Source organism: Chionomys nivalis, chromosome 1, assembly GCF_950005125.1.
Source record: "Chionomys nivalis chromosome 1, mChiNiv1.1, whole genome shotgun sequence".
Lineage (NCBI taxonomy): Eukaryota > Metazoa > Chordata > Mammalia > Rodentia > Cricetidae > Chionomys > Chionomys nivalis.
This window is the reverse complement of record NC_080086.1, coordinates 169,803,660-169,823,345: the sequence shown is the minus strand read 5'-3', so window position 1 is coordinate 169,823,345 and position 19,686 is coordinate 169,803,660. Positions and strand designations below refer to the sequence as shown.

The 19,686-nt window shown below is 38.6% G+C and overlaps 1 protein-coding gene across 1 annotated transcript in view; it reads left to right on the top strand.

The window, feature by feature from the left end:
• Positions 1–19,686, top strand: part of Exoc4 (exocyst complex component 4) — a 756,055-nt gene that overhangs the window by 85,491 nt on the left and 650,878 nt on the right. The window contains exon 6 of the mRNA XM_057763023.1: positions 3,028–3,271. Coding sequence (XP_057619006.1) covers positions 3,028–3,271 — 244 coding nt within the window. The remainder of the gene's footprint in view (positions 1–3,027; positions 3,272–19,686) is intronic.

Genomic DNA, 19,686 nt, shown 5'->3' with positions numbered 1-19,686 from the left:
TGGATGCTAGAACACAGACTCCAGTCATGATTGCTGAGCCATCTCTCCAGCTCTAATACGGCTTTTATCGTGTAGTTTTTAGTAGTGGCGAAGATCTCAGATCATCGGATAACCCTCCTCACCTACTCACAGGGGTTAAGAACTATTATTTGAGGCTATTTCCTCCTTTTAAGATCATAGGGTTTGGGTAAAGACTGGAGAATAAAGACCAATAGGGATATTTGGCATATAATATAACTTGTCAGAAGGTTTTCATTGATTATAACAAAGGTCTGTGTAAGATGTAACACACACATGTCTGTTTCTGTCATACTCACTTTTATAAACAAGGTCTCATGTATGCTAGACTGGCTGGAATTTGCTTTCCAGCCCATGCTCACGTTGAAATGGAATCCCTATGCCTCAGCCCCTCAGTAGCTGGGCTTACTTTGTGTGGGTCACCATGCCAAGTCAAACATGTTTGAAGGAAAAATAGGTTTTTTTTTGGTAGTTATTCAGTACCTCTTTACTATTTTATTTTCCTCAAACTCTTCTCATATGTTTATGTTATCTTACATATATTTTCTTCATTTCTTTTTTATTTGTTGTAGTTATGTACTTTTGCCCCTACCTGTTTTTATAACATCTTTTATTGCCTCTACTTATCATATCTAATAAGTAGGAAGTTGAGACTGTGGTTTGAGTTTTTAGAGTTCTCTTCTAATACCTTATATGGAATTTTAGAGACAGCATGTACTTAATTTATGAACAGACTTGGGTCAAAATAGTCTGTGTAAAACTGTAGATTTGCATCTGTACTATATAATTGCTTGTACATTCATTACTAACCAATTAGTTTGAATTGGGGACTGTTGCATAGTACTATGTAACTCAATTTACTAGAAAATTTCTCTGATTTCTTCAAGATAATAATCAAAGCAGTGATCTATATTAGCCTGCCATGCTGTTGAATTAATGTGGAAACTGGATCTGATTTTTTTTTAAATTTTATTTTATTTAAAAAAAATCTATGTTTTCTACTTGTTAATCTTTCATGGAATAGAGAATTAAAATACAAACACAACACAATATTGTCATACAACTTCACATTAAGTTATGCTATAAATCCCTCATGATATGCTTCAGGTTCTATTTATTCCAGATATTTATTTATTATTTATTTATTTATTTATTTATTTATTTATTTATTTATTTAAGATTTCTGCCTCCTCCCTGCCACCGCCTCCCAATTCTCTCCCCCACCCCAATCAACTCCCCCTCCCTCAGCATCCTGAAGAGCAATCAGGGTTCCCTGCCCTGTGGGAAGTCCAAGGACCTCCCACCTCCTTCCAGGTCTAGTAAGGTGAGCATCCAAACAGCCTAGGCTCCCACAAAGCCAGTATGTGCAGTAGGATCAAAACCCAGTGCCATTGTTCTTGACTTCTCAGCAGCCCTCATTGTCTGCCATGTTCAGCGAGTCCGGTTTTATCCCATACTTTTTCAGACCCAGTTTGAACTCTCAAAATAATTTATGTTTAGAAATATATTTTTTCCGTGCCACCACTACCATATTTATAGTGCATATTAAGGATTAGCCAGAAAAGTAAATAACAGTAGAAGGGCTATGATGACTTCTTTTTGATGGAATTTTAAAATTATTACATGCAATATTTTGGCCACAGCATTAAATATTGTGAGAATCAGAAATACAAATAGAGAATTCAATCACTCAAGTAGACTTTGTATTTCATATTTTGGTAACAGTAAACAAAATCAAAAATGAAAAAAAAACCTATCTTTTTATTTTACATACTAATCCCAGTTCCTACTCCCTCCACTCCTTCCATTACTATACCTTTCCCCCCACACCCCATCTGCTCCTCATAGAGGGTAAGCCACATGTTTTGAGGAAGGACCAAGACTCTCCGTACTATATCTAGGCTGAGCAAGGTATCTTTCCAAAGAGAATGGGTTCCAAAAAGCCAGTATAAGCAGTAGGGATAAATCCTGGCCCCATTGCCAGTGGCCTGATACTCTGCGCCAGCCACACAACTGTCACCCCCATTTAGAGGGCCTAATTTGGTCCTCTGCTGGTTCTGTCCATGTCCGGGTGGAGTTGGTGAGCTCCCGTTAGCTCAGGTAAGCTGTTTCATTGGGTGTCCCCATCATCGTCTTGACCTCTTTGCTCATATTCTCACTCCTACCACTCTTTGACTGGACTTTGGGAACCCAGCCCAGTGTTGCCCTGTGGATCTCTGCCTCTGCTTCCATCAGTTGCTGGATGGAGTTTCTATGGTGACATTTAAGATAGTCATCAATCTGACTACAGGGAAAGGCCAGTTCAGGCACCCTCTTCTCTGTTGCTTAGGGTCTTAGCTGGTTATCTTTGTGGATTCCTGGGAATTCTTCTGGTGCCAGGTTTCTTGCTAGCCCCATATTGGCTCTCACAACTAAATTATCTCTTTCCTTGTTCTCCGTCTCTGCCCTTTCCTGTCTCAATTATCCCGTTCCCTCAAGTTCTCCAGCCCCCTCCCCTTCTTCCCTCCTCCTTCCCCTCTGCCCTCCTTTTCTCTCCCCACCCTCATGCTTCCAATTTTCTCAGGAGATCTTGTCTATTTCCCCTTCTCTTATGGTTCTCCTTATTACTTAGCTTCTCTGTGGTTGTGTACTCTCAGAAAATTGGGAATCAACCTATCTCAAGACCAGCAATACCACTCTTGGGCATATACCCAAAGAATGTTCAATCATACTACAAGGACATTTGTTCAACTATGTTCATAGTAGCAGTATTTGTACTATCCAGAACCTAGAAAAAAACTAGATGCTCCTCAACCGAAGAATGGCTAAAGAAAATGTGGTACATTTACACAATAGAATACTACTCAGTGGTAAAAAAGCAATGCCATCTTGAAATTTGCATGCAAATTGATAGAATTAGAAAAAATCGTCCTGAGTGAGGTAACCCAGACACAGACGAACATGGTATGTACTCACTCTTAAGTGGATACTATCTGAATCTGGTATTTCTGGTGTGCTTTTATTTTACAGTGAGAGAGATGAACCTGCAAGACATCAAGGAGGACTTGGAGTGTGATCCAGAGGAGAACAGCACTCTTTTCATGGGAATTCTTATCCAGGGGCTGGCCAGACTGAAGAAGATCCCTGAGACAGTTAAAGCCATTAAAGAACGTTTGGAGCAGGAGCTAAAGCAGATTGTGAAGAGGTCAACCACTCAGGTGGCAGACAGTGGCTATCAGAGGGGAGAGAGCCTCACTGTGGACAATCAGCCAAGGTAGACAAGTGTATAGTTTGCTGTTGGCTTCTCTTTTTCTTGTATACTTTCTAGGATGAGGAGTAGATAACATATCTTCAGATGGGATTATTTTTTTGAGCTGAGAATACTATATTCCACACATACTCAGGCCAGGCATTGCTTTGATTTGTTGATAAAATTTAAATTTAAGCCTATTGTTCGTGTTCATGGACATTGAATGAGAGATACAATTTATTTTTTTGCTAAACTAATGAATTTTATTAGGATTACTTATAGAAATATGGGTAAGTGGTTACTTACAGGAGCATAAATGACATAAGCATCACCAAGGCCCTCCCCAGCATCTGGGAAACCTAGAGCACACTGCACGGCCTCTAGGCAGCTCCATAGGTTGGAGAGCGTCCTTTCCAGGTGCCTCAGTTGATCTAATCCTCTAAAGATCAACCAGACATCTTGTCTGGTTTCTGCTTCTTCCAGGAAACTGGCATGGTCCCAGAGTCTTCTTTGTACTTCAGCTTGCCTGAGAGTCTTCTTTGTAGCTGGACTCTTACTCTAGCAGGGAAACTGTTTAGTTTCAGGGAGTTCTTGAAGCAATTTTTTTGGTGTTGTCTACCTCCCTCCTTAAAGAGCACATCTGCAAGGTGGGATGTTTTAATTTAATATCAGAGGAGACTGTTACACAACAGTGCGTTTGTGCACATGTACATGCATTAATGTATGCTTGCATGAGCATGTGTGAAGTTCAAAACACCATTTTTTTTAGAGTTGATTCTTTCCATTCATTTTTAAAGTATTATTATTTTAATTTTTGTGTTGGGATGTTTTGCCTTGCATATATATATTTGTGTACCATGTGCATGCCATTTGTCTATGGGAGTCAGAAGAAGGCTTTGGATGTTCTAAAACTGGAGTTTCAGACAGTTGTAAGCCATTATATGAGTTCTGGAAATGAAACCTGGGCCCTTAGGAAGAGCAGCCAATGCTTCTAACCGCTGAGCCATTTATCTAGCCCTTTGCCACCCACCTTTATATGGGTGTCTGGAACTGAACTAGGTAGCCAGGCTTTCTCAGCAAATGCCTTCTCCTATTGAGCCATCTCTCTGGCCTCTGAAGGCGACAAACCTGTTTGTAATGAAGAGTGTTTATTATCACACATGTTAAGTTGATAAATCAATGGCAAGAAAGAATGGAACAGTTGCTGAACATGTGTTAGTTACCAAGCTGTTTTTGAGATAATTTGTCTCTGTTATTTCATTTAGTTTTCACTGCTACTCTGTGAGCTAGTTATTAGTGTTCACATCTTATAATTAGAAGAACTGAGACTCAGAGATCGTAATTAGCCCAAGCTTATGTTTAGAGGCTGGCTAATCTTGAAATTGAATCATGGCTACTTGATTCTGAAGTCTGTGGTTTTAACTCTGTCTTGTGTTTTCCTCTTCACCATGTATGATATTTGTGAATAGGAAAATATCTGGAATTTCTACATTTCCTTAAAACAGTAAATGAAATTTGAATTTCAAAGTTTTTGTTTCATAGGATAGCATGGCAGTTGTATTCAGATCCCAAGAGATGACTATTATATCCTGGGAGAACATGTTGGTCAGGTCAGATTTTAGGGAACAGTAGTCCAGTATTGTTTGTCAGTATTTGGAATTAGGAGTTAGTTAAAAAAACAAAATGAGATTGCCTGTGAAGTGATCTCTTCACTCTCCCCTCCTTCACTTCTATCCTCCTTGTCCCCGACACATACAAGGCACATCAAGAGTGCCATGGCATGGGAGAGAAAAAAATCAATGAAGATTTCAATTTCTTTGGTGAATAGAAGCAGATGGTTGAGGTGGTGTGTACTTATAATGTCAGTGCTCTGAAGTCTGAGGCAGGATGATTTGGAGGTCTTGGGCAGCCTAGGCTACACAGGGAGACACCATCTCAGGGAAAAAAGTCACACGAGAAAAAAGTAATTTTCTCATTTGTTTGAATGGATGTGTATGAAGGGTTGTGCTTTTCTTGATATACTACTGAGGAGGTTTTGCTCTTTTCACTTAATATGCACACATTTTAAAAACAGACACTAAACAGAATTAAGGAGAAAGAATACGAATTCAGCCTAGATAGACTTATTTTAGTATCTTGGAAAGGCTGATATAGTTTATTCATATTTTCTGAAATATTTTTGGATATCTAAATAATAATGATAGTGATGTAAAAATTCTTCAAAAGAAATTCTCTTATGAACTTCATTCAAAGTACTATAATTGGTAAATGAAGAATAAAAAAAACCTTTAAACTGCTATCTAACTGTTATGGGATGCATCTAAACAGATGGTTGACGAATATCTGGTTTGGAGAGTAGTTCTGTCAGTATTGGAGCTCCTGTACCTTACTGGGTTGCCTGCTTTAGCTGAGGCTAATGGTTATAATGCTGAGTAAGAACATCATATACGTGCAACTCCATTCCAATGCACATGCTTATTATTGGCACCTTCTTCAATCTTCGTGTGTTTTGTCACTCATGTGATTCAGAGATTCAGAATCGAACTTTTCTTTTCTTTTTTCTTTGCTTGTGGCTGGATTTCTGCAAAAACCTTTTGACTCTTTGCTAATGAATACGCTAAAATTCTGCTTTGCTGTTTGCTCTGTTGTTGCAAGTTCCCAGATGTATAAACTGAACTTTCAGAGGGAAATAACATTACTATAATATATGCTGGAAATAAAGCAAAGGGCACAGATCAATAACTTTCCTGCAGCTCTCATTATAGTTGCCCTAAAAACATAGTATCTTTCATAGGATTTTGACCTTTTTATCTTCTGTTGCCTCAGCTGTTTGCAGAATTCAGGAGTGGAGACTGCATCAGTAGAAGTAGAAAGTCAGCCTCTTGTGCCAGAAAATTATAGATGGCTTTCTGTGAGGAATGAGTCAGCAGTAGAGGGATTTTTCTCTCTTCTTCTTTTTTTCTTTCTTCCTTCCATCCTTCCTTGTTTGCTTTTTTCTCTCCTTTTTTTGTTATTTTAATGGCCTTTCTTTCTTTCTTTCTTTCTTTCTTTCTTTCTTTCTTTCTTTCTTCCCTTCCCTTCCCTTCCCTTCCCTTCCCTTCCCTTCCCTTCCCTTCCCTTCCCTTCCCTTCCCTTCCCTTCCCTTCCCTTCCCTTCCCTTCCCTTCCCTTCCCTTCCCTTCCCTTCCCTTCCCTTCCCTTCCCTTCCCTTCCCTTCCCTTCCCTTCCCTTCCCTTCCCTTCCTTCCCTTCCTTCCCTTCTTCTTCTTCTTCTTCTTCTTCTTCTTCTTCTTCTTCTTCTTCTTCTTCTTCTTCTTCTTCTTCTTCTTCTTCTTCTTCTTCTTCTTCTTCTTCTTCTTCTTCTTCTGTAGGCAGGGTACATTGGATACTAAAAAACAAATGGTTTATATTCTGCTTTTTGTTTTTTTTTCCTGTATCACATGATTCCACTTTATAAAAGACATATTTTTGCCAGAATTCTTTATCATAAAGTAAAATATTACAGAGAAAATAATCATTTGGGGGTAAACTATATTATTAAATCAAAGACTGAATTTTTGGACTGGGATTCCAAATGATTGACAATTCGGAGTGGACCTCTGGTGGCTAGTTTCTGATAGTTATAAGGTCCCTTAAAACTCCTCAAGAATTAATTTCCTTAAGTTAATCACAGTCCTTCAGAAATGATTAGCATTGTTGCTTCTAGAGGCTTCAAACTTTAAAAATGATATTATCAAATTATTCCTTGAGGCATGCATGATGCTTATGTGTTGAAAATTTCCTGAGATATTAGTGACATCTGTTTCAGAGGGAAGTAAAACCACAGTGGCATTATTAGTGCCATCATTATTGTTATATTTTACTACCTCAAGACTATTATCACTGGAGATAGAAGAATCTGTTTTCCTTCAGCAAAACTGGAATGTAGGCAAAATCCCCATCCATTCCCAACATGCATATTCTCTGGCTAACCCTAATGAAATAAATTACTCTAAAACATTTATATGCAAATGCAACTGTGAGGCAACGCATCAGTACTGTAAGTTTCCCTTGAAGTTTCATTGTTCATCTCCATCTTGTTAAATATATTATGGTTGTGATGCATTGCAGGCCTGTTTCCATTTGTCTTATGCAAAGCGAGTTAATGTTGTGTGGTATTTTGCTGGAAATGGAGATTGAATGAGGCTGTTGAATTCCATCTTGCTTTAATTTATACAAAGCCAGAATATTTCCTTCATCAGCTTAAAAAATCATTTTTGTGACCTACTTTATATTTTTTATTTTCCAAAGTATCCATTTATTTGTATTCATAGGAGAAGTGTTTTATCTTCTTGGTTCTTTCATTACCTATAGTGTTTATAAATTTCTGTTCACTGTAGTAGGAAATGCTCAGCAACTGTTAGGCTGCTCCTGCTGACTTGGTAAGTGCCAACTCCCGGTGATAGGTGCCTTGCTAACCTTGCACAAACATTTGCTTTGTATCGTACCCCTCAAAGGCAAGGCAGTGTCATCAACTTCAGATGACTGGTGTGCCTACAGCCTCTGTAGTTTAGAACCAGTTTCTTCAATTTTGTTCTGTATTATTGTTGATTATTCCCAAAAATTTAGCCAATGAGATTTTCATATTATTATTGTGTCAAAGAAGCCAGAAGAAGTTCTGTAGTGGTTCACAAATACTAAAGCGAGAGGAAAACATTGAAGGAAAAAGTGTTCTTTGAAGTATTGGATCTTGTCAAGAATAAGGAAATGAGCAAGAGGTGGTGGTGATTGGATTGTATATGACAGCTACTCTATTTGGTATATATCTGAAGGCAAAAGCTCCTTGCAGAGATACTGAAGTCCTGCTACACTGGTAAACTTATTGGCTTGAAAGAGTCTAGGAAGAACTGGATGCGTTTGAAGCTCCTATGGGGGTATGAGTCACTCATGAAACTAAATTTTAGTATAGAAAAATGTCATAGATCCACAAGACTTTGTTTTTAAAGAATATTTTATTATATATAGCTAATTGTATATATTTAGTTATTTATTTTTGGATTGTACCTAGAAAGAAGAGAAGAGAGAACTAATTTGTCACATTTGGTACATACTTTTATATTCTAGTAGAGTGCCCACTAGGGTCATAGTAAGTATTGAATGAAAAATGAATCCCACATAGAGTGAATCTTTACTATGGACCAGGCACTAAATTAAAATGCCAAACAGTCAGACATGGTGCTGTACTAATGGAGTTTAAAGGGGAAGAAAGGCACCCTCAGATTAATTACATTGTTACAAACTATAGTACAGGTATAGGGCAGAAGCTGTTTTGGAAGCATGTGCTTAGGTACATATCCGGAAATGGCTTTGTATCACTGTTATTTTGAAAGTAAAGTAAGGCAGCATTTATTGTTTATACTAGTTGTAGTTGTCAAGCTCATTCATTTGAAAGCACCAACTTGTTATTCTATTTGTGCAGTCAGCATTGATATCAACATCTCAGATGTGAGAAGGAAAAGAACCAGACCATTGCCTCACCATTTTCACGGTTTACACTGGCCCCAATGGCTTATTAAATTTTAATGAATACTCCTAAGTGTACTTTTCTTAGATGCACATTTTCATTTATGAAGAAACATTCTTTAGGGTTGTATATTCCCTTGCCAGTACATTATATTGGCAGTTACGTTTATATTTGCCAGTCTGAGAGGTGAACATTGACATATCTAGTGTAGTTTGGGTTTGTTTTTCTTGTTATAAGTGAGATTACAGTTTTCATTTGCATAACAATAAGTTGTTAGGATGTTTGGTTTATGTCTGGATGTAATGCTTCAAGATCAACTGAGTTGAGAATAGGTGCAGAGCACAAAGTCAGACAAAGGACACTTACTGAGTCAGGCTGCTGGGTTACAATGGTTCATTATCTTGTTACTTTCAGTTTTCTGATTTTTTCCCCCCTGCATACATATAGAGGCCACACAGACTACACACAGCTACTAAGTAATAAACACACAATTTATTTTTTTGTTTCTCAAGACAGGGTTTCTCTGTATAACTGCTCTGGCTCTCCTGGAACTTGCTTTGTACACCATGCTGGTCTTGAACTCACAGAAATCTGCCTGCCACCACGGCCAGCTTGTGACTAACAGTTTTTAAACAGAATAGATATTCTAGACACGGAATCTTGCTACTCAGAAATGGCACACAGTTTTAAAACTCTTCAATCATTTCTCAAATATTCTATTTATTATTTTAGGATCATAGTTGACAACGTGTAGTTTCCCTTCTGATACCGCAGAAGGAAAACCACAGATATGTGAGGTCTACTCTATGGTCTACATTGGCTCTGAAGGAGGGCCACATACATTAAATCAGATCCTACTTATTGTGCTGGGTTGTAGTGTGTTGTTCACTCCTTTCATTTCTGCCTGCTGTGTGTTTGTCCTGTAATTAATTGACAGGGTAGTTTTCGTGCTTGCTGAATAATTCTAACTCGATCATTACCCTTTTTATAGTTATGATTCTTTTCAAGGTTAATATTCATCTCATTTCCACTCCTCCTCCTCCTCCTCTCCTCTCCTCCTCCTCCTCCTCCTCCTCCCTCCTCCTCCTCCTCCTGTCTCTCAGCCTGTGAAGACTATAACATTTTCAAAATGCATAGGATTATTCCTATGAAGTTTGAAAATGTATACTTTTATAATATTTTTAAAATCTGGAATCTGGAACTCAGTAGGAGGTCCTCCTGATTTAAAAGGGCATGCTTATAAAGTGGTTTTATCCATGAGGAGTCGAAAGGCTCATATCCCAAGGTTAACTTCATAGTACAAGTGCAGTATTTGTGGAAAGAGAAAAATGAAATATTTCTCATAATTTCTATTAGACCTGTGTCTGGAATCAAGCATGTGTTTCCTTTTCAAATAGTAGCATTTCCTTTCATCTCTCCTCTCTGTATTAGTTACTCTTCTTCTGAGAGTCTAAAATGCAGGACTTGGTAGAAATTGGTCACTTTATTTTGCAGAAAAGTCATTTGAGAGCAGCTTTGAAGCAAGGTCAGGCATTTGTCCTTGTGGCTTCTGGTAGCCATTCCCAGGCACTGCATGTAGCACCTGGACATGCTTAGAATCAGGAAGGGACTTGATATGATTTAGATGAATAGTTAATTCAAATCAAAGCGGGAAGCAAGTAAATTTAACTTCAGTGATTATGATTCCATTTGATTGAATCTCTACTTTTGATTACACGTATTAGTGAGAACATACTTTAAATACACCCAGCTATTAAATATTGAAGGGTATGAAGAATGAACCAGGTACATAGTGAAGAAATATCACCGTTCTTTAACGAGCATGTGGCACTTATGGGTGTACTGTTTGTTTTTAAACAAATGAAAGGAGATAGTTGTTTTGAGTGTAGGACTTATCGTTAACTAAGGTGGATAATTCATCACCATGTATGATCCAAGGTCTCTGTGTTTTTAGTAAGACTTCAATTACTAACAACTCTATAACAGATTGAGTGAGTTAGTAGTATCAGTATGTTCATAGTTACTTTGTAAACGTCAAGTTGGATAGCTGTCTTTCTGGTTGTGCATTGTCCTTTGCTTGTAGTCCCTAGAGAAAGGGCTTGTGATTAAATGGGCTGTAGTTACTTTTCAATAATAAATTTCTTAAAGCTTTGTTTTGCATTTGGCAGAGTTAAAAGCCAATCTGTTCTTTCTCTTTTGTTTGTTTTTGTTTTTTTTTTTTTTTTTTTTTGAGACAGGGTTTCTCTTTGTAACAGCTCCAGCTGTCCTAGAATTAGCTCTGTAGATTAGGTTGGCCTCAAACTCACAGAGATTTGCCTGCTTCTGCCTCCTGAGTGCTGGGATTAAAGATATGCACCACCACCACACAGCACAATCTGTTCTTCCTGTCTCTTTGTATATCAGGTTTAAAGTAGAGATTGGATCAGTTAAGGGAATAATCTTTAATAGTGATAATAAGGGACTAGTCTCTTTCATGGATTGTAACTTTATTTCAATGTCACTCTTCATGCAGTGTCAAGGTCACCTCAGAAACAAACAGATGGACAGAAAAACACTCTTACTGATTGAGAATTTCCTCTTGGTGATGAATGGGAGCATTGCAGGTGTGATCAAAACCCCTTCATTGATAGTTAGGCTATCTGGACCCCTCTAACTTTTGGTCTACCCCTTTGTTACGGTGTCATGAGTTCATAGATGTGGGTTAACTTTGTGTTTGTAGTGTGGTTTAGGATGCAGGCCAGCAAAGCTAAGACCATTTTGATATGATACAGTTGATGACTGATTTGTTTTAATGTTCATAGAAAATATTAACTCTGAGTCTAGTGCTTACATTCCAGAGAAAACGGTAGGGAGAAAAATATTCTGTGGTTATTGCCTTTGTCTGTCAATGGGAAAATGCAAAGCCCTGATATTAAGGTCTCAGCAGATAAATAGTAGAATGGGACCAGTTTTCTTCATTGTGTGTCTGCTTTGTGACCATGTAAAGCAGCTTCTTGACTGCCAACCTCCGTTTTCTGGCCAAATGACTAATCCAAGTTTCCCAGGATGTTAAGTTTAGATTTGGATAGATTGATGGAAAGCCGCACCATGGGATCTTGTTCCCTGACAGTTTCTTCTTAGCCCTCTGTGTTTCGCACAGTGGCACTTGAGGATGGGAACCACAGGGATGCTCCAGGTGGGAAGTTAGGAGAAATACTGGGAGAAGGAATGTTTAGAAGAAAGCTTTTTTAAAAAAAATTTATTTTAGCTTTTTGAGGCAGGGTCTCTCTACATAGTTCCAGCTGCCCTGAGCTCACTCTGTAAACCAGGCTGGCCTCAAACTCACAGAGATTTTCCTGCCTCTGCCTCCTAAGTGCTGAGATTAAAGATATGTGTCACTACTGACCCGGCAGAAGACTGTTTTTAAGACCAGCAGGTAACTGAATATATGTTTAAAGAATGAGTGCTTCTATCTTGACACTGTTCTGGTGTTTTTTTTTTTTTAAATAGATTTTATTGCAATATTACTCAAGTTAGTTCTGAATGTGTATCTTTCAGATTATAGAACTGAACTTCCTATGTTCCTATGTTTTGGTTGATAAAGTTATATTTTGGGAACATAATTTACTGAGGAAAACTTTATGATGGACTTCTAAAATTAGGAGGCTATAACATATAACACTCATTTTTAAACTATTATTGTAATCTGTCACTCCTATTCTGGGGACCTCATTTTCATTCTTTCATTCAACAGTCTTCCTTTCCTAACTGCTGCGTATTTTGGCAACTGCTAGCCTGCAGCCACAGATCAGAATCAGTGAGTTAATAGTCTCGAAGACAAGAAGCAGGGTTGGAGGAAAGTACACTAGTTTGAGGACTCTTCTCATAATTCTGAGGTGAGAGGTTTTAAGAGTGTAGCAAGTAACAGTGACAGTGGAGTGAAAGGACCTACAGGGATTCAGTGAACACTTAGATCTGAGTGAGAGGAGGAGGCGAAGGTCTCTCAGGGCGACTGTGAATACTGATGTTACATGGAGAACTAGGTTTTGGGAAGGATATGATGGGTTCCATTTAGGTCATGTTAAATCTTAGGTGTGTTGATCACTCATGAGAGTGATCCAGAAAGTATGCTCGCAGTTTCTTGTAGATGATAATAAAGTCACTTTGTTGTGTGCATTTACTAAGAGAGACCTGAGGGTGGAGAAGAATTCATGACACAGTCCCGAAGATACTTTTGAGACTGAGCTGCTAGAGAGGAAAGCAGCAGTCTTGGAATGTGAAGCTAGTGGAGAAGTAGAGAGTGGCCAGTGGAAGCAACCACTGCAGCTCCTTGAGTGAAGTGTCTGTTCTACAGCCCCACAGTAACCAGAGAAAACCACTTACTGCTACCAAAGCAAGAGGTGTTTTAGTAGCTGAGCAGCAGTGAATCCTGCTGTAACAAAGAGGCAGAGGCAGAGCAGATAGTTCTGGCACTTTTGCCAGCCTTGGATCCCTAGACTGTTTATCTGAGCAGTACTGATAAATTATTTCCTCCTTTCCTCTAGAAAGAAACATTAGGATAAATAATTTCCTTTGTTCTGTTCTTGTCTATCAACTTTAAACCACTCATAAAGTGGACTCAGAGGCTGAAATGAGATAATCAAAGAGAACCTTTAATGTAGTTCCTGGCATATTGTGAGTACTGAGTCAAGAGAGGCTGTCACTGTATTCCTCATCTATTGTAGTAATAGGAGCGGCGGGCTGCTTCCCACCGCTCAGCTCCTGCACGACTAGCTTTACCCGAAATAACAATACACAAATTGTATTTTTTTAAACAGTGCCTGGCCCATTAGTTCCAGCCTCTTATTGGCTAGCTCTTATATATTGATCTAACCCATTTCTGATATTCTGTGTAGCACCATGAGCTGGCTTACCAGGAAAGATCTTAACCTGCATCTGTCTGGAGTGGGAGAATCATGGCGACTGCCTGACTCGGCTTCTTTCTCCCAGCATTCTGTTCTGTTTACTCCTCCTATCTAAATTCTACCCTATCAGAGGGCCAAGCAGTTTCTTTATTAATAAACCAATGAAAGCAACAGATAGATACAAGACCCACCTCCATCATTTCCCCTTTTTCTGTTTAAACAAAAAAGAAGGCTTTCATTTTAACATAGTACAATTACATATAGCAAAACAGTTATAAAGCAAGAATTACAGTTACAATATTTTTATCTATTTTATCTTTATCATAACTAAGGAAAACTATAACTATCTATTTATTTTTAACTCCATCAAAGACTCCAGAAGGATATAATATTACCTAAGCAAACAAGAAGTCCAAAACTCTAGAAATGACAGAGACATCTCACTGCCTGTACAGTCACCCAAAGTTTCTCTGTACCATTGGGGCATCCATCTTTAGCCTACAGTCCATAGTATCCAGCAGACATTTCCATGAAGCAGGAAATTTTAAAGACAGTTTAGTTACTTTCTGCTGTGTCCTGCAGGATGTCTCGCAGACTCTTTCATGAATCAGGAACCCTGAAAGACCATCTCACCTTTAGGCAAGTTCAGCAGTCCTCTCTCTGCGGGTTCTCCGTGTCCAGCTTATGTATCAGTCCAGGCAAGAGCAGTTTCTTACCCAAATAGCTATCAAACTCCATAACGAGCCTCTTCGATGCCCATCTTCCTCTTGAAGTAGCTGGTGCTGCCAGGAGCAGATGTGTCTCATTGTCATGAAAAACCCTAAGTTACTAAAATATTTTAAATGCCATATTGTGCAGTCTTTGAAAGATATGAAGAATGCCTATCCAACTGAAATATGTCTCTATATATCTGGAAAATCTAACTATCAGGACTACAAACTTGACTATTATTTATGATTATCCATCAACAACCTATATTTTTTAATTATACATTACATTTTTAAATGAACTACACAATCACAGTACCTTAATCAAGATCAGAAATACATATACATATAACAAAATTGACCTTAAAATCCATACCAATGTAAATTATTCATATCTATATCATATCCCCCTTTAAATGTAAAAGAACATTTATAAACCATATTTGGGAACATGGGCGCAGTTTTTTCTCTCCAAACTGTTTCCTGCTGAATGGAGGCGTTGTTATTTAGGTCTTTTATGGGATAACCTGTCTGCTAGGTTCATCTCAGTCAGCAATTGAGCAAAGTAATTTTTTTGAGGGTGTTCACAGTAACCTTCCAGGAGGGCGTGGTCTATCATACCATATTGGGATAGAAGTAATCCACAGGGTCTCATCCTCTGTGAAAACAAAAGAAGAAACTCCTTTCCAAATCATCATATCCTTAGACCCAAATTCTGAAGTCATAGTACCCTTATGATATCCATTCTGATTATATTTGGCAGCCCATATAATGAAATGTCTCTCTGTACTTAGCTCCTTCACAGTCAAAAATTTTAAAGAAAACACAATGTACATAATCCAGATGCTATGTAAATTTTCCATTTTTACATGGCTTATTTTTTTAATTTATTTTAATCTATAGCTATCTGTACTCTGTCTCTTTAAAGACTTTATCCTTTTTTTTTAAGACATTAACTTTACAGTCCGTGTAATTATTTGGGGGCATAAGCTAGCCTGTGGGCGGCTGGATGCCGGGGACGCAGCCCGCCACTCCCTTCAACAGAGTGGCGCTCAACATGATTAACTAATGCCACGTAAAACCTGAGAGGGCTTTAAAAAAAGGGTGGGGGGGGGGAGGGGAGAGTTTAATGCAGCTTTTTGCTGTTTGTGGATTGCGAGCTGCAAAGAAACTTTCCTGACTCAGCAGCAGGAAAAAACTGGCTGTTTTAAAATGCCGGCTTTCTGGGCTGTGCTGCCATCGCTATCTCTGTCTGGCTCCTGTGGGAGACAGAGTCTTTGAAAGGATCATTTGGAGTAAAGTGCTATGGCTTGCTTGATGGCAATGTGGACTGCTGTGTGCCTGGAACTGTGAGTGGCTCAGGGACACCAAATGGCTCTGAGGCTGAAGAGGCTCAGCTCTGCCCATGCTTAACTGTGCTGGTCTCAGGCAGGAACTACCGTAATTACCCTAATAATAGCACAGTTAAGGTTTAGACTGGGCAGGACACAGGCAGTACCATATTACCTGTACACGGTGCAAATTAAGTTTTTAAGAACTGCTTTACATTTTAACAAATGCTCCTGGATAGTAAAAAAATTACAGATTCACAATAGAACAGATTTCAGACATAAAAGATCTCTAAATGGATCACAGTGTTGGATTAATGTACGTAGGCTTGAGAGAGATTGGCTTGGGCTACCCCTACAATCTATATGTCAGCACCAATATCATCCTTACTTTCTCAAGGTTCTCCTACTTCTGGATAGTCTTTGCTGCCTGCCACAATTTGAGGGAAGAACCCAGATTGGCATCTTAAATCGTAGACTTTTGATATTATTCCAGTTCTATATTGTTCATTCTTTTCTTCATTTCCTCATGATCATTTTCTCCATCCTGGACTTTGTGCCATGTGTTAGCAGGGAGGTAGGTATGGCTATAAAGAAGCACAAAATAGTACTCTGTCTTAATTTATGACCCAGTGGTGTCTATCAAGGAGGCTACAAATACTGTGTGTGTGTGTGTGTGTGTGTGTGTGTGTGAGAGAGAGAGAGAGAGAGAGAGAGAGAGAGAGAGAGAGAGAGAGAGAGAGAGAGAAAGAGAGATCTTTTGTTTGGAAAGACTTCAGGAACACAGGAAGGAGAGAACTAGCTTTTATTATGAATTATCCTTTATTATGTCAATCTCTTTTTAGCCATGTGACAGAGACCAAATTCTTAATCATTTTACAGGTAGGGAAGTTTGATTGAGGAACCCAACTGAAAGTCTCATGACGGTTCTGTAGATAGAGTTCTTTGAGTGCTCTACCCTGGGGTTTAGACCCTCTGCCATCCCGTCACTCTGTCCATAATTGCTTTCATGATATTCTTTAGGCATAGTGCTGTGTTCTAATTTATGTCTTTAGGAAAATAAACCTGCGAAGCTATTTTTTTCCTAAATAGAGAAATTGTAATTAATTGAAATGTAAGCCTTCACATTTCTGTGGCCTCTACTGAGGAGTTCAGTTTAATAAGGGGAGTCAGGTAATTTAACCATTTTATCTGCCATATTGCCAATTCTATCTGTGGTGAAGTCTAGAGATACAAACTGCATTAGTGCAGCTGAGCTAGCTGCAGTATGTTTTATTTCTTCTTCTAGTCATTTGCAGTCTGGGTGGGATGGAGAGTGATTTTATTGGGGCCCTGCTGGGTGTTTCCTTCATCCCAAGTGTGTTTTCCCAGTCTTGTGTTATGTGGGTAGTGGAGAGTGAATGTGGATATTAACAGCATATTTATTTCTGGTAGCTTTAAATTTGGCAGACCAGCACAGACACATGTACTGCTCATGTGGGCAACTTCTTGTTCCTTTTTTGTTCATTGGTACCCCGTGGGAACATCTTCTTATTTTTAAAGTTTTCCTATTTGAAGGAGAGTACCTGCTGGTGAGGAATGTGCATTACTTTTGAGCCATTTACTCATGAGTCCACCTTCCAGTGTTGACCTGAAAGCCTGGGGGACCTGAAAGTTGTAAATTTTTCTTTCCTGATTTCTCCTGAGCCTTTGACTTTGCTGGTAATCCTCTCCTTCTTTGTCTTCCAGAAATGTCTCTGACCTTCCTCTCTGGCGTCTTCCTAATCATCTCTTTTCAATGTTCCTTTTCCCAGAGTGTTGACTATGTCTCTCCCTTGCTATCTAACTTTGCAGAGTATCTCTGCCTCATGACACCTTTCAAATATTTGTGTTTTACATTTCCAGTATCTGCTTGCCTCCTGAGTTCCTGCCTTGCATATCAGGTAAATTTAGTGGCATGGACCACTAAATTTAATATGTCTAGATCTAACCCTACAGTTTTCCTTCTTAATTTCTATGTTCACTTTAATCTTCCCACTTCTAGCTTCTTTCCCCCTTCTCCTCCATCTCCTTTTCTCTCCCCTCTCTCAGAGAAAAATCAAGCATCGTTAGTGCTACTCAAGCCAGAATCCCAGGCAAAGGAATCTGGAGCCCTTTGCTTTCTTTATTACTGTTCAGTTACCTCAGCTTGCTCTCTCTGTATTTTAATTTGATCCTTACAGCATCTCTGTGAGGCTTCTAGATCAGATAGTAATTCTTGGCTTTACAGTTGGAGACTCTGGGAGTAGTTTCATTGTCTATAGTCTCTCTCTCTGTGTCTGTGTATGGTATAAAAATCTGGATTTTTTCATGTGAGAGAAAACATGTAATAATTGTCTTTCTGAGTCTGGCTTATTTCACTTAACGTTTTCATCCATTTTTCTTAAAATCAAATAATTTCATTTTCTTTTGAGATGGGGTTTCCTCAGTTTAGCCTTATATTATCTGCATCTGAATAAAGGATCATTATAGGTGCCGATGATATAATCTGGGTTAGAGTACTTACTGTGGAAGCCTAGTATATTGTATTTGATCCCTGGAACCACATAAAGAAGGTAAGAGAGAGCTATCTCTACATAGTGCTCTGATTTCCACCTCCATGGCATGAGCACACCCCCCCCCCCTGCTCTGATTTCCACCTATATGCCATGGCATGAGCACCTCTCTCTCTCTGTCTCTCTGTCTCTCTGTCTCTCTGTCTCTGTCTCTCTGTCTCTCTCTCTCTGTCTCTCTCTCTCTCTCTCTCTCTCACACAGACAGACAGACAGACAGACAGATGATAGATATTTAAAAAAACTTTCATTGTGTTTCATTGTGTTTATTCACCACATTTTCTTTACCTATCCATTTGTTGATGGGCATGTGTGATGATTTTATAACTTGGCTATTGTCCATAGTGCCACAAGAAATGTGAATGTACAGATGCATCTGTTGTGTGCTGATTTATATCCCTTCCATTATATTCTAAGTGTAATCTAGCTGGATCATGGGGTTGCTAGTTCTACTTTTATTGAGGAACTGCCATACTACAAATACTTTATTTCTTATATACTGTTTATGAAAGAAGGATAAAATTTCCAAATGAGTGAAAAGAAAAAGTTAATTTCTTCTCAGTGATCAGAATTCAGAGAAATAATCTTTTAGTAAATTTTTTTTTTTTTTTTGAGGTGCTGGGTTCCTTTCTTAGCCGTTCTGTGTATTTCATGTTTACCACAGTAGAACTATAGACACTCGGTCTCTTTTTGACTCAAGACATAGCTACTACTGTTAGATCTTAAGTTGTTTTGTAATATAATTCAGATATCTTATATTTCACTTCTTGAATGCGTGTAGTGGTTAATTTTGATTAGACTATGATATGCTTAGACAATTAGTAAATATATATTCTGAGCCGGGCAATGGTGGCGCACGCCTTTAATCCCAGCACTCGGGAGGCAGAGGCAGGCGCATCTCTGTGAGTTTGAGGCCAGCCTGGTCTACAAGAGCTAGTTTCAGGACAGGCTCCAAAACTACAGAGAAACCCTGTCTCGATAAACCAAAAATAAATAAATAAAATATATTCTGAATTTGATGATATTAAATTTCAAGAGTTCTGACCTGAACAATGGAATCTCTTGATGGATTCATAATATGATGGCATTGTTAGATGTACTAGAAGGTGAAGCCCAGCTGAAGGTTGTAAGTCACTAGAGGTATGTCTTCAGGACTGTGTTTTTGTAAGCACTTTTCTCCACTGACATGAAGTGCTACCCAAGCTCATAGGTCCACACAAGCATTGGATGAATCCTCTAAAACTGGGATCCCAAATGAATCAACATTTAAGTTTTAATATTAGACATTCTATCAGTGATTAATAAAATGTTTTTTAGTATAAAGTTGGGATTTGACTGCTGTCACCCCTGTGTGGTTTCAGAACAACCCCCAACACCCTATAAATCCCTTATACTTTATGAGTTAATTTATCCCTACTCTAAGAACCATTAGTGTATCTGTGACTTTTTC